This window comes from Gorilla gorilla, chromosome 20 (assembly GCF_029281585.2).
Source record: "Gorilla gorilla gorilla isolate KB3781 chromosome 20, NHGRI_mGorGor1-v2.1_pri, whole genome shotgun sequence".
NCBI lineage: Eukaryota > Metazoa > Chordata > Mammalia > Primates > Hominidae > Gorilla > Gorilla gorilla.
Genome location: NC_073244.2, coordinates 21214357 through 21229535, shown reverse-complemented (window position 1 = coordinate 21229535; position 15179 = coordinate 21214357). Strand labels below are relative to the sequence as shown.

The window sequence follows — 15179 nt, the reverse complement described above, 5'->3', positions numbered from 1 at the left end:
GTTCTCCAATCTGCACTCCAAATCAAGGTAAATGCCTAGAAGTTTTCTGTTTATTCCACCATGGAATGTGCTGCCTGCCATTCACTGGCTTTCACTCTCTAAGCCCCATACTTTTCCTGTCTTTGTCTCTATTTTAGGTTCCATCCTACCCCAAGGTCTATAACCCTCTGTCCACTGGCAGTAACTATTGGTATAAACTATTTCTTCCTAGTGGCTGGGGCATGGGACATCCTGGCCAATTAAATATGCTGAATTTAAGACTGCTGCCACAGATGGATTTCTATTTTCAAAATATAGATTCAATTCAACTTTTACTTAATCTATGTCATCTTTTTATGCATTCGGAGATAAGGAAGGACCATATAGTGTATGATAATTTATATAAAATATCCAGAATAAGCAAATTCATGAGACAGGAATTAGATTTGTGGTCACCAGGGGCTGGGGCAAGGGAGAAAGGGGAATGACTGCTTAATGGGTACAGGTTTCCTCTGGAGTGATGAAAAAGTGTGAAACTAGAGTGGTGATTCTTACACAACATGGTGAATGCACTTAATGTCACTGAACTGCATACTTTAAAATGGTGACGTTTTATGTTATGTGTTGCCATAGTCTGGATGTGGTTTGTCTCCACCTAATCTCATGCCTAAATTTGATCCCCAATGTTGGAAGCAGGGCCTAATGAGAGGTGTTTGGGTCATGGGGGTAGATATCTGATAAAAAGATTAATGCCCTCCCTGGCAAGGAGTTCGGGGGGTGAGGGTAAGTAAATTCTCACTCTCCTAGTTCCTGAGAGCTGGCTGTTTGAAAGGGCCTGGCGCCTCTCCTCTCACTCTCATCCTTCCTCTCTTGCCCTGTGATCTCTGCACACAGATTCCCCTTCACCGTCCACCAGGAGTGGAAGTAGCCTGAGTCCCTTACCACATGCCCAATCTTGAACTTTTCAGCCACCAAAATTGGGAGCCAAATACACCTTTCCCCTTTACAAATTACCCAGCTTCAAATACTCCTTCAGCAACACAAAACAGACTAAAACATGTAGTATTTTAAGGCCAAGGCGGGCAGATCACTTCAGGTCAGGAGTTCAAGATCAGCCTAGCCAAAATGGTGAAACCCCGTCTCTACTAAAAATACAAAAATTAGCCGGGTGTGATGGCTCACACCTGTAATCCCAGCTACTCGGGAGGCTGAGGCAGGAGAATCACTTAAATCCGGGAGACAGAGGTTGCAGTGAGCTGAGATCACGCCACTGCACTTTAGCCTGGGTGACAGAGAGAGACTCTGACTCAAAAAAAAAATAATGTGTATTTTACTACAGCTTTTTAAAAAGTAACTAACTTACGACTGGAAAAAATTAAAATATGTTAAGCCACTATTTCTAATACATTAATGTAAATATAAGGGATACCTAAATAAAGCTTAAGGGATCTGTCTCCTATAAACAGACAAAAAATAAAATCTAACTTGTTGATAAGTTTCCTACATAGACACACAGAAAAAGATACTGAGGAACAATAATGAGAAGCCATTATTTAACCTATTAAATTAGCGACAATTTTCTTAAGATTACCCAACGCTGGCCGGGCGCGGTGGCTCACGCCTGTAATCCCAGCACTTTGGGAGGCCGAGGCGGGTGGATCACGAGGTCAGGAGATCGAGACCATCCTGGCTAACATGGTGAAACCCCGTCTCTACTAAAAATACTAAAAATTAGCCGGGCGTGGTGGCGGGCGCCTGTAGTCCCAGCTACTCGGGAGGCTGAGGCAGGAGAATGGCGTGAACCCAGGAGGCGGAGCTTGCAGTGAGCCGAGATCGCGCCACTGCACTCCAGCCTGGGTGACAGAGTGAGACTCCGTCTCAAAAAAAAAAAAAAAAAAAAGGCCGGGCGCGGTGGCTCATGCCTGTAATCCCAGCACTTTGGGAGGCCGAGGCGGGCGGATCACGAGGTCAGGAGATCGAGACCAAGGTGAAACCCCGTCTCTACTAAAAATACAAAAAGTTAGCCGGGCGTAGTGGCGGGCGCCTGTAGTCCCAGCTACTCGGGAGGCTGAGGCAGGAGAATGGCGTGAACCCGGGAGGCGGAGCTTGCAGTGAGCCGAGATCGCGCCACTGCAGTCCAGCCTGGGTGACAGAGCGAGACTCCGTCTCAAAAAAAAAAAAAAAAAAAAAAGATTACCCAACGCTGATGAGGATATTTATCTACAGCTGATGGGAAGAATAAACTCGTGTAACCTTTCTGGAAAACATGTGATAAAGTGCCTTAAAAATATTCAGACTAGGCCGGGCGCGGTGGCTCACGCCTGTAATCCCAGCACTTTGCGAGGCCCGGGCAGGCAGATCACGAGGTCAGGAGTTCAAGACCAGCCTGGCCAACATAGTGAAACCCCGTCTCTACTAAAAATACAAAAAAAAATTAGCCAGGCGTGGTGGCGGGCGCCTGCAGTACCAGCTACTTGGGAGGCTGAGGCAGGAAAACTGCTTGAACCCGGGAGGCGGAGGTTACAGTGAGCCAAGATCACGCTACTGCACTCCAGCCTGAGCAACACAGAGAGACTCTGTCTTAAAAAAAAAAAAAAAAAAATTGTTCAGACTACATCTAAGTTTATTAAAAAAAAACAAAAAAAAACCCCTCATACCCTTGGGCCCTTCTGGGAATCTATCCTAAGGCAATTTTCTAAAATACATACAAAGCTTTTCGCAAAGACATTAATCACATTATTATTTACCATGGCAAAAAACAGAACAATGAACTGCTTAAAAATCCATGCAATGCGGTATTATAAAGCCACTGCAAATATTTATAAAATATTTAATGATTTGAAAAGCCACTTATGCTATAAAGCGGAAAAGGCAGAAGAAAAAAGTGCATTTACAGTGTAATCTCAACCACATTGAAAAAGTAAATAGGAAAAAAGACTAGAAGGAAGCAAATCAAAATGTTATTAGAGATTGAATCCAATGGCGGTAATTTTTTTTTAAATTATCAAATATTCTAGAGTTCAAAATACTTTTTACAATCAGGATAATAACAACTAAGCAAAATCAAGAAGTGGCAGAGAAGATTTTGTGTTTCTACAGTAGCATCAGTACCTACTTTAATTGTCTAGCAGTACTAGAATAAAGAAGGCACAGAAACTGAGCTAAATTATTGGTCACAAGGCCAGGAACAACGGCTCACACCCATAATCCCAGCACTTTGGGAGGCCAAAGCAGGAGAATTGCTTGAGCCCAGGATTTTAAAACCAGCCTGGGCAACACAGCGAGATCCTATCCTGATACAAGAAAAAAATAATAATTTTAAAATTAAAAAAAAAAAGAAAATTTTTAAAAAATAAATTGTTGGTCACAAATGTTGGAGGGCTTGGCTGCTGCAGTTTTGTTGTTTGTTAGTAAGTACCTGTGGGAGAAGAGCTTACAAAAACTCCCTATACTATTTCTGCAACTCTTCCATAAGTCTTACATTATCTCAAAAGTACTTATTTAAAATAAATAAATCTGGCCAGGCGCAGTGGCTCACACATGTAATCCCAGCACTTTGAGAGGCCGAGGTGGGTGGATCACCTGAGGTTCAGAGTTTGAGAGCAGCCTGGCCAACCTGGTGAAACCCCATCTCTATTAAAAATATAAAAATTAGCCGGGCGTGGTGTCACATGTAATCCCAGCTACTTGGGAGGCTAAGGCAGGAGAATCGCTTGAACCCAGAGGGTGGAGGTTGCAGTGAGCTGAGATCGTGCCATTGCACTACAGCCTGGGCAACAAGAGTGAAACTCCGTCTCAAAAAAATGAAATTAAATTAAATACACAAACCCTTTTTATAAAAATTTTTTTATTTAAAAGGACATGAGTCTGTGACACAGCCTCCGGAGGTCCTGATGACATGTGCCCCTAAAATTAAAAAATCCTTGATAGATCACTCAATTTATCTTTCTCTAAAAACAAAATGCAGATGAATAATTTCCTGGACAATAACAAAGCACTTGGCTCACTACAACCTCCACTTCCCGGGTTCAAGCGATTCTCCCACCTCAGCCTCCTGAGTAGCTGGGATTACAGGTGCCCACCGCCACGTCCAGCTAATTTTTGTATTTTTTTAAGTAGAGACAGGTTTCGCCATGTTGGTTAGGCTGGTCTCAAACTCCTGACCTCAGGTGATCCGCCTGCCTCGGCCTCTCAAAGTGCTGGGATTACAGGAGTGAGCCACCATGCCCGGCCTTTTTATTTTGAGACAGTCTTGCTCTGTCACCCAGGATAAAGTGCAATGGTGCAATCTCAGCCCACTACAACCTCCACCTCCTGGGTTCAAGTGATTCTCCTGCCTCAGCCTCCCAAGTAGCTGGGATTACAGGCACCCACCACCACACCTGGCTAATGGGTTTCACTTATGTTGGTCAGGCTGGTCTCGAATGCCTGACCTTGTGATCTGCCCACCTTGGCCTCCCAAAGTGCTAGGATTACAGGCATGAGCCACTGCACCTGGCCTCCTCATGAATTTTTTAAAAGGCCTTCCCTGGGCCGGGCACGGTGGCTCACTCCTGTAATCCCAGCACTTTGGGAGGCCAAGGCGGTGGATTACCTGAGGTCAGGAGTTCAAGACCAGCCTGCCCAACATGGTGTAAACCCTGTCTCTACTGAAAATACAAAAACTAGTCAGGCATGGTGGTGGGCACCTGTAATCCCATCTACTCGGGAGGCTGAGGCAGGAGAATCGCTTGAATCCAGAGGCAGAGGTTGCAGTGAGCCAAGATCACGCCACTACACCCCAGCCTGGGTGAAACAGAGGGAGACTCTATCTCAGAAAAAAAAAAGGGAAAGGAAAGGACAGAACTTCTCAGGTCTGATTATTAATGAGTTTAGAAACCAACGGTTTTCCTTCCAGCTCCATTTGGCTTATAAAATACCCTTAACTTTTCAGGGAGCCCTAGACCAGAGATCTTTTTCATTATAACCTTCATATAAAACAGCAGCAGGCTCCTCTAATGGAAATGAACCTATTGCATATGCTAAGCCTAATGGGCTTACCTGAATTAAAACTCAAAGAAATCAAGCAATCTTCCTTTTTGTTGATGTCCTGTAATATGGACCAGCTACCACTGTACCCTCAAGTCATACTACTTTTTCTTTCTTTCTTTTTTTTGAGACGGAGTTTCGTCTGTCACCCAGGCTGGGGTGCAGTGAGCCAAGATCGCACCATTGCACTCCAGCCTGGGCAACAGGTAAAGATTCCATCTCATAAAAAAGAAACCTAGTGATCTAGAAAAAAACATGGGCCTTGGAGTTGGAACCTTAGAACTGAATCCTGGCTCTGTCAACTCACTAGGTAATTCTGATTTCTGTTTTTTTGGTTTTTTATTTTCTTAGCCCAGATGAAGAGAACACTAGGTAACTTTGGACAAGTTACTTAGCATTACCCACCCTGGGCCTCAGCGTCCTTATCTTCCTCAACTATAAAATGGGAACATAATACCTACCTGGCAGGGTGGCTGTGAGAGATTAAATCAAATACCCTACACGGTATGCATGAGGGCCCCTTAACGACGACTAGCACAGAGTGCAATTATGAAACACAGACCTTTTCTCTCTCTATGCCCATTGGGGGTCAGGGAAGGAGAGAGCTGGGGTGTGAAGTAGTGAAAATTAGAAAAGTTCTGCTAAGTCCCTGACGCTACTAATGAATGGTGATTGATTGATGAAAGCAGAGATTTCCGTTCTTGCCTGAGAGCTTCTAGTCTGTTGGGGGAGAAAAGATACACCAATAGCAGCTGGCTAGAAGGCCAGTTTCTTCTTTTTTTATTTTTATTTTTTGAGACGGAGTCTCGCACTGTTGCCCGGACTGGAGTGCAGTGGCGCGATCTTGGCTCACTGCAAGCTCTGCAGAGGTAGAGAACAGGGTGGGTGCGGCTCAGCTCCCACCAGTCCTGCACGTGCTGGTACCAGGACCCATAGGACACTGGAGAAGTGGGCAGGGGGTGCCGACACAGGGTTGCTGTGCGTTGCAGCCACCACCCCTTAGCTCCACACCTTCCTTCGTCCCATCAAACCCACCTTCTCCAGCCATGAACTTCTCCAGGAAGCTTTCCCAGGTCCCAGGGTGAGGGTACACTTTGGCCATGTGGTAGAAGTGGTAGTAGGAAACCGCCACATCCTTTGCGTTGCGGGCAACATAGACCACCTGCAGGGGCAGAAGACTCAACCCCAGCACCATCACCACACAGCCTGCCCCAGGCCAGCTCATCTCTTGGTTTGGCAAAGGAGGAACCTGAGGCTTAGAGGCTGACTTGTTTGAGATCTCACGGCACAGGTAGGGCCAATCCGGGATCTGAACCCTGCTCAGAAGCCAAAGTCCTGCCTGGTCCCTGAGACCATCATATTCTATAGTAATATAATCTGCATCAATGCATCACACCCCGATCTGGAGCAAGGCATGTTCCACCAGGCATGTTCCCACCACCACCAAATTTTGTGGGCCTGTGAGGACCCACCCTCTAGCTTTCTTAGGTCTACCCAGAAGAGTCTCATGTTTTTGGTCATCAGAGCAAAAGGCAGACAGTACCCCCCGTGGAAGATGAGACAAGTCTGGAGGAAGTGAGGCGACTCTCCCAGAAGAACAGGACCAAAGCTGGGCTGAGCCAGGGCCTCCTTCCCTGGATTCACATGCCCCACACCTGGACCTTTGCTTTTTTCTTTTTGTTGTGGGGGTTTTTTTTGGGGGGGGGGCACTCTAGGTCTCAAAAAAAAGAGAAAAGAGAAAAAAGACCTTGGGCTTTCTTTTTTCCTGTTGCCCAGGTTGGAGTGCACTGGAGTGAGAATAGCTCACTGCAACGTTGACCTCCCAGGCTCCACCTTAGTCTTTTGAGTGGCTGGGACTATAGCGCTATGCCACCATGCCCTGCTGATTATTTGCATCTTTTATAGAGATGGAGTCGCCCCATGTTTCCTGGGCTGGTCTGGAACTCCTGAGCTCAAGCGATCCACCCATCTTGGCCTCCCAAAATGCTGGCATTACAGCGGTGAGCCACCCAGGTGGCAAACCTTTTTAAATATTTATTTGTTTTGTTTGAAACAATGTCTCGTGTCTCCCAGGCTGGAGTGCAGTGGCACAATCTCGGCTCACTGCAACCACCGCCTCCCAGGTGCAAGCTATTCTCCTGCCTCAGCCTCCCGAGTAGCTGCGATTACAGGCGCCTGCCCCAACGCCTGGCTAATTTTTTTATTTTTAGGTTTCTCCATGTTGGCCAGGCTGATCTCAAATCCTAACCTTGGGTGATCTGCCCACCTCGACCTCCGAAAGTGCTGGTATTACAGGCGTGAGCCACAACAGGCCCAGCTCCCTGCCACCTGCCGCTTTTTTTTTTTTTTTTTTTTGAGACAGAGTTTTGCTCGTTTCCCAGGCTGCAGTGCAATGGTGAGGTCTCAGCTGACTACAACCTCTGCCTCCCAGCTTCAAGCAATTCTCCTGCTTCAGCCTCCCAAGTAGCTGGGATTACAGATGCCTGCCACCATGCCCGGCTAATTTTTTTGTATTTTTAGTAGAGATGGGGTTTTGCCATGTTGGCCAGGCTGATCTCAAACTCCTAGTCTCAGGTGATCCACCTGCCTCAGCCTCTTCAAGTGCTGGAATTACAGGTGTGAGCCACCACACTGGTGGGACACTCTTTCTATTCATCGTTTTTTGAGACAGTGTTTCTCTGTCACCCAGCCTGGAGTGCACTGGTGTGATCATAGCTCACTGTAGCCTTAAACTCCTAGGCTCAGATGATCCTCCCACCTCAGCCTCCTGAGTAGCTGGTATTACAGGCACATACCACTATGCACAGCTAATTTTTTTTTTTGGAAGAGACTTATCTGGAACTTCTGGCTTCAAGGGATCTTCCCACCTCAGCCTCCCAAAGTACTGAGATTGCGGGTGTGAACCACTGTGCCCAGTCTCACCTTGACCTTCTGATCCAACAGAGTCTGGGGGAGCAGAGCCAGGGGCAGGTGTGTCTTCAGGAGTCGTGGTGCTGCTGTGTCTTTCAGAGTCTCCATCCCTGAGCAGTGGGTCAGGGAAGGTCTGGTGAGCTGAAGCCCCAGCCCTGTCTTCCTCCACTCCCCTTGCACCCAGGACACACTCACACACCTGAGGGAATCCCTGGGACTTTGAACTCAAGGAAGGGCACCCGCATGAAGATGGGAGCTCGGTGACACTTCTCCAGGTCACCGCCCTGGTAGATCATGTCCAGAATCTGGCTCACCCAGGTGGTGCCTGGAGAGGGAGGGAGATGGGAGGTGAGCAGGCTGAGGTGAGCATGACCTCGCTGGCCAAGGTGGGGACTGCCGCCTGGGAGAGGGTGGGTGGCCCTCCTCACCTACCGGACTTGGGGTAGGTGCTGATGAGCAGGTCATCGGGCCGGGCCTGGAAGCTCTGCAGGGGCCCCTTCCAGCCACCCGACCTGGGCTAAATCACTTCTCAGACTTTAGTTTCCTCCCTTGGATAAACTGCATAGCAATAGTACCCATGTCATAGGGTTGCTGGTTTGGCCACATTATGATTTTTTTTCTTTTTGAGACAGAGTTTCGCTCTTATTGCCCAGGCTGGAGTGCAGTGGCACAGTCTTGGTTCACTACAACCTCCGCCTCCTGGGTTCAACTGATTTTTCCTGCTTCAGCCTCCTGAGTAACTGGGATTACAGACACCCGCCACCATGCCTAGCTAATTTTTTGTATTTTTAGTAGAGTCGGGGTTTCACCATGTTGGCCAGGCTGGTCTCGAACTCCTGACCTCAGGAGGTCCACCCACCTTGGTCTCCCAAAGTGCTGAGATTACAGGTGTGAGCCACTGCTGGCCTTTTTTTTTTTTTTTTTTTTTTTTTTTTGAGACAGAGTCTTACTCTGTCACCCAGGTTGAAGTGCAGTGGCATGATCTCGGCTCACTGCAACCTCCGCTTCCCAGGTTCAAGTGATTCTCCTGCCTCAGCCTCCTGGTAGCTGGGACTACAGGCACCCGGCACCACACTCAGTCACATGGATTTTTTTGGTGGGTTCCTTCCTCCATAAGAAAAAAGTGTTTTAAATCATATTTTATGACCGTATAAGGATGAATATAACAAAGCCTGGTGCAGTGGCTCATGCCTGAAATCCCAGCACTTTGGGAGGCCAAGGTGGGAGAATTACTTCATCCAAAGAGTTCAAGAACAGCCTGGGCAACATGGCAAGACCCTTTCTCCACAAAAAATAAAAAAAATAAAAATTAGCCGGAAGTGCTGGCATGTACCTGTGGTCCCAGCTCCTCGGGAGGCTCAGGTGGGAAGACTGCCTGAGCCCAGGGGGTCAAGGCTGCAGTGAGCCATGATTGTGCCACTGCACTCCAGCCTGGGCGCCAGAGCTCCTGCTCAAAAATACCAAAAACTAAAAACTAAAAATAATATATATATATGTAATAAAGGCAGGGTTATGTTTATTTTTTCTTCTGATTTTAAAAGAAGTAAAACATTTTCATGGGGCCCTAAAAGTATTGTGGGCCTTAGGCATCATGCCTTCTGTAAGTTCATAGGCCCTGGCTGCTGGAAGGAGTAAAAAAGAGAAAACATGCCAAATATGTAAAGTGCTTAGCGCAGCACTGGGCCTGGCTCTTTGTAACTTAATAAATGGTGATCAAAAATTAAAAAGGGCAATGCAGGCCGGGTGCAGTGGCTCACGCTTGTAATCCCAGCACTTTGGGAGGCCAGGCGTGCAGATCACGAGGTCAGGAGTTTGAGACCAGCCTGGCCAACATGGGAAAACCCTGTCTCTACTAAAAATACAGAAATTAGCTGGGTGTGGTGGCAGGCACCTGTAATTGCAGCTACTGGGAGGCTGAGGCAGGAGAATCGCTTGAATCTGGGAGGCGGAGGTTGCAATGAGCAGAGATCGAGTCACTGCACTCCAGCCTGGGCCGCAGAGCAAGACCCTGTCTCAAAAAATAAATAAATAAATAAATAAATAATTTAATAAATAAGAAGAAAGGGTCAGGGCCATTTTTAAAAGGCACTAGATAAGGCCTGGTTGCAATCAGGGAGTGCGGGCAACTGATTTCTTTGAATCCTCCTCTTGTTCTGCTTCCGTGACATTGATAGGGACCAGCTCCCATGGTTCAGGAGCTGCTGAGGGTTAACATCCTGTCCCAGGAGGGATCTGACCACACCAATGGCTTTATCATTGCCTAATTGGGGAGGCCCTGTGGGGGATGTTTCAAGGACTGAGAGTGCAGAGGAGCCTCCCACATGTAGTTACGCTGATGGAAACACAATGGGTGGATTGCCACAGGGGCCGGCAGGCTCGCTGGCAAACAGGATGCACAGGTGGAAACCTTCCCCGCTGACCAGATACTTTGTTTCCTTTCTGGGGAGGCAGATAAAACAGTTACCATAACCCAAACCCTGCCCACTCTTCATTTGCAAACTGCAATGCTCTCAGACATCTTCCTTAGGTAAGCGCTTTGAGAGCTCCTGTTCATTTCAGGACTAAAATAAACAATAATAGCGACCGTCCTTCAGAGCCTGCTGGATGCCAGGCACCTCACCAGTGTCTCCCAGTGCTGGGTGCAGTGATTCACACCTGTAATCCCAGCACTTTGGGAGGCTGAGGTGGGTGGATCCCTTGAGCTCAGGAGATCAAGACCAGCCTGGGCAACATAGTGAGAACTCTGCCTCTAGAACAAACAAAAAGGAAAAAGTAACTCCTGGTGAATTTCCAACTTAGAACAAGAGTGGGAGGTGTCCTATTCATGATCTTTAATGCTTTGCTCAAATATCACCTTCTCCCTGAGGCCTACACTGACCACTCTGCTTAAAATTGCAACCCTCCTTCACCTCCACCCCGCATCGCAAGTTCTCGTCACTGCCTTTCTCACCTGCTACACACTCCATGATTTACTTATTAAGTATGTTTGTTAGGCCATGTGCAGTGGCTCATGCCTATAATCCCAGCACTTTGGGAGGCTGAAGCAGGTGGATCACCTGAGGTCAGGAATTCAAGACCAGCCTGGCCAACGTGGCGAAACCCCATCTTTACAAAAATACAAAAAAGTTAGCCAGGTGTGGTGGTGCGTGCCTGTAGTCCCAGCTACTCGGGAGGCTGAGGCAGGGGAATTGCTTGAACCTGAGAGGGAAGGTTGTAGTGAGCTGAGATTGCACCATCGTACTCCAGCCTGGGCAGTAGAGCAAGACTCCGTTTAAAAAAAAGTATTGCTAAGTCAAAAATTATAAACAGTTCAAATTTTTTTTTTTTTTTTTGAGACAAAGTCTTGCTCTGTTGCCCACGCTAGAGTGCGATGGCACGGTTTCGGCTCACTGCAACCTCTGTCTCCTGGGTTCAAGCGATTCTCCTGCCTCAGCCTCCCGAGTATCTGGGATTACAGGCACGCGCCACTGTGCCCGGCTAATTTTATATTTTTAGTAGAGAGAGGATTTCTCCTTGTTGGTCAGGTTGGTCTCGAACTCATGACTTCAAGTAACGCACCTGCTTCGGGATCCCAAAGTGCTGGGATTACAGACGTGAGCCACTGCGCCTGGCCTCACTTATTTTGGTTATATACCTAGAAGTAGAATTGTATTTTTTTCCAACAGGATTTTATACCAAGGACAAAGGGAGGCCATGGGAAGCTGCATGCAGGGTGCTTTACTAGGTCCCCTGGGGCTGCTGTGAGGCGTTCTGATTGTAGTGGGGAAAGAAAGGAAGTGGGGAGACCAAGGAGGAGGTAGGTACAGAAGTTCAGGTCACAGGTAGCAGCAGCTTCAAGGTCCCAATCTGGGCCAGGCACTCACGCCTGTAATCGTAGCACTTTGGGAGGCCAAGGCGGGCGGATCACTTGATGTCAGGAGTTCAAAACCAGCCTGGCCAACATGGTGAAACCCCGTCTCTACCAAAAATACAAAAATTGGCTGGGCGTGGTGGTGTGTGCCTGTAGTCCCAGCTACTTAAGAGACTGAGGCAGGAGAATCGCTTGAACCTGGGAGATGGAGGTTGCAGCGAGCCAAGATCCTGCCACTGCACTCCAGCCTGGGTGACAGAGCGAGACTCCATCTTAAAAAAAATAAAAATAAAATAAAATAAATGCTCTCAGTCTGGCTGGGGAGGCCATATGGAGCAAATAAATAAATGAATGATTACAAATAGTGAAAAGTACTCCTACATAAACGAACAAGAACAGAGTGCTGTGATTACAGGAAATAAAAAGAGGAACTCTGGCATTCTCTGCGCTACCTATCAGTTTAGTGATGCTTGAAATCCAAAATTCAAATCTTGCATTTTAATCATGAATCACTTTGCTGCCAGTTGAGTGGGTTTGATGTAGGGCCGAGTCTGTTGGTCTAAGGGTTTGTTACATTGTGAGAGCCCCTAATGGGGAGGAAGGGGCTTAGAAAGAAGGCAAAGGGGGTGGTTTGAGCCTGTGGCTGAAAGAGTTGCAGAGAGGCTTGGTGGTTAGGAGCAGAGCTGGGCCTTATCTCTGCCACATCCCAGCTGCTGGATCTGCAACAAATTACTTCTTCCCTCTAAACACAGTTTCCGCTTTTGGAAAATGGTAGACTAATTTGTTTGGTCTATAATTAACTTCCTTCTTTGTTTTGGTCACTCCTGTGTCTACAGCACCTAATACAGTATCCGGCACACAGGAGACTCGCAATAAATTTCTTTCTTGCTTTTCTTTCTTTCCTTTTCTTTCCCTCCTTCCCTCCCTCCCTTCTTTCTTTCTCGCTCTTTCTCTTTCTTTCTCTCTTTCTTTCCTTTCTTGATGGAGTCTCACTCTGTCTCTGAGACGAGTGCAGTGGCGCCATCTCGGCTCACCTCAACCTCTGCCTCCTGGGTTGAAGTGATTCTCCTGCGTCCACCTCCTGAGTAGCTTGGATTACAGGCATGCGCCACCATGCCTGGCTAATTTTTGTATTTTTAGTAGACGGTGTTTCACCATATTGGTCAGGCTGGTCTTGAACTCCTGACCTCAGGTGATCCACCCGCTTCGGTCTCCCAGAGTGTTGGGATTACAGGCGTGAGCCACCGTGCCCGACTCACGTTTATTTATTTTCTATTTTAAAAATTTTAATTGAGGCTGCGCACAGTGGCTCATGCCTGTAATCCCAGCGCTTTGGGAGGCTAAGGCAGGAGGGTCGCCTGCGGCCAGGAGTTCAAGACCAACTTGGGTAACGTAGTGAGATCCCATTTTACAAAAATATTACAAAAAATGTTAGTCAGGCGTGGTGGTGTGTCCCATAGTCACAGCTACTTGGGGGGCTAAGGCAGGAAGATTGCTTGAGTCCAAGAGTTTGAGGCTACAGTGAGCACCACTGCTCTCTAGCCTGAGCAACAGAGCAAGAGCAAGATCATAGCTCAAAAAAATTGTTTTAATTGAGTTTAACTTTCATAGAGCAAAGTACAGCAACTTTAAATGTCCTCTTGATGAAGTTTTTTTTTTTTTTTGAGACGGAGTCTCACTCTGTTGCCCAGGCTGGAGTGCCGTGGCACGATCTCGGCTCACTGCAATCTCTGCCTCCTGGGTTCAAGTGATTCTCCTGCTGCAGCCTCCAGAGTAGCTGGCATTACAGGCATGCACCAGGACACCTGACTAATTTATGTATTTTTAGTAGAGATGCGGGTCCACCATGTTGGCCAGGCTGGTCTTGAACTCCTGACCTCAAGTGATCCACCCACCTTGGCTTCCCAAAGTAATGGGTGGGATTACAGGCATGAGCCACTGCACCTAGCCAAGCTCAATGAATTTTAAAATATAAATGTGTGTGTACGTGTGTGTGTGTGTGTGTGTGTATACGTTTAAAACCACATAACTACCACCAAATCAAGTTATAGAACATTTACATCTCCCTAGGACATTTCTTCCTATCTTGACTTTGATCAACATATGTTATTATTATTATTATTATTATTCAGAGACAGGGTCTACCTCTGTTGCCCAGGCTGGAGTGAAGTGGTGTGATCTAAGCTCATTTCAACTTCCGCCTCCCAGGTTCAAGTGATTCTCCTGTTTCAGCTTCTCAAGTAGCTGGGACTACAGGTGCCCGCCACCATGCCCGGCTAATTTTTGTGTTTTTAGTAGAGACAGGGTTTTGCTATGTTGGCTAGGCTGGTCTTGAACTCCTGACCTTATGTGATCGGCCCGCCTCGGCTTCCCAAAGTGCTTGATTACAAGCATGAGCCACCATGCCTGGCCTATGATTATCATGTCTCCAGGCTTCAGTTTCCATACCTCTGAGGTGAGGATCAATAACCTGGTTATTTCTAAGTGATGCTTAAAGAGGTTGAGAAGAAGCAAAGGCGCTCTGCACACAGGTGAGGTCAACAGCTGTTAGCGGTGGAGACTGGCGCCATCTGGGTCATCAGTGCTCTGGAATCAGGCTGCTCACAGGTTTGAATCTCACTTCCACTTTCACTCCTTATTAACTGTGTGACCTCGGGCAAGTCACTTCGCCTCTCTGAACCTCAGTTTCCCCATCTGTAAAAGGTAGGTGAATAACAGTATTCACCTCCTTCTCTGTGACTCAGCTTTGGAGTCAGCGGACCGGGTTCAAATCCGAGCCCTGCAAGTGATTAGCCAGGTGACCCTGGGCAGAGGGAATCACTCAACCTCTCTGCACCTGGGTTTCTTCCTTCACGAAAGCGGATAGTTTACAGGATGAAATGAGGGCACAGTTAAGGCGCCCGGTACACTCCAGGCAGGTAGGGGGCTCCGTTCACGTTATTTTCCCCTGGTGACGGTTACTGTCGTTAAACAGTATTTGAAAAGTGGTGGCAGGGTGTGTGGCCCCAAAGATCCCAGGCGCTTCCGGAAGGTGAGCCAACGCTCCCCACGCCCGTCCGCGAGCGGGTGGGCCTAGGCCTTGGAGGATCTGGGGTGGGGGTGGCGCGGGGTCCAGGCCCGGGGCGCCCAGAGGTGGTTGGTCCGGCGGCCCACGCCGAGACGCGCGAGGTGAGTGGGCGCCGGGGCGGGGCGGGCGCCGGGGCGGGGCCGCCGCATCCCCGTGACGCGCGGGCCAACCAGGCGGCGTTGCGGCCCCGGCCCCGGCTTCCTGCGCCGCCGCCGCCGCCAGCGCCAGCGCCAGCGCCAGCAGCCGGGCCCGATCACCCGCCGCCCGGTGCCCGCCGCCGCCCGCGCCACCGGCATGGCGCTCCGGAGCTTCTGCAGCGCCGATGGCTCCGACTCGCTCTGGGTA

General features: G+C 48.3%; 2 protein-coding genes across 2 annotated transcripts in view; one reads left to right on the top strand and one right to left on the bottom strand.

The window, feature by feature from the left end:
• Nucleotides 1–8416, bottom strand: part of LOC115932641 (exportin-6-like) — a 48773-nt gene extending 40357 nt beyond the window's left edge. Inside the window, exons 1-3 of the mRNA XM_063701062.1 lie at nt 8350–8416; nt 8117–8242; nt 7930–8027 (exon numbers count right to left, since the gene is read on the bottom strand). Of these exons, the coding sequence (XP_063557132.1) occupies nt 7930–8027; nt 8117–8213 (195 nt within the window). The 5' untranslated portion in view covers nt 8214–8242; nt 8350–8416. The remainder of the gene's footprint in view (nt 1–7929; nt 8028–8116; nt 8243–8349) is intronic.
• A 6609-nt stretch (nt 8417–15025) lies between these two features.
• LOC129528916 (multidrug resistance-associated protein 1-like) overlaps nt 15026–15179 on the top strand; it is a 53804-nt gene continuing 53650 nt past the window's right edge. Inside the window, exon 1 of the mRNA XM_063701793.1 lies at nt 15026–15176. Coding sequence (XP_063557863.1) covers nt 15129–15176 — 48 coding nt within the window. The 5' untranslated portion in view covers nt 15026–15128. The remainder of the gene's footprint in view (nt 15177–15179) is intronic.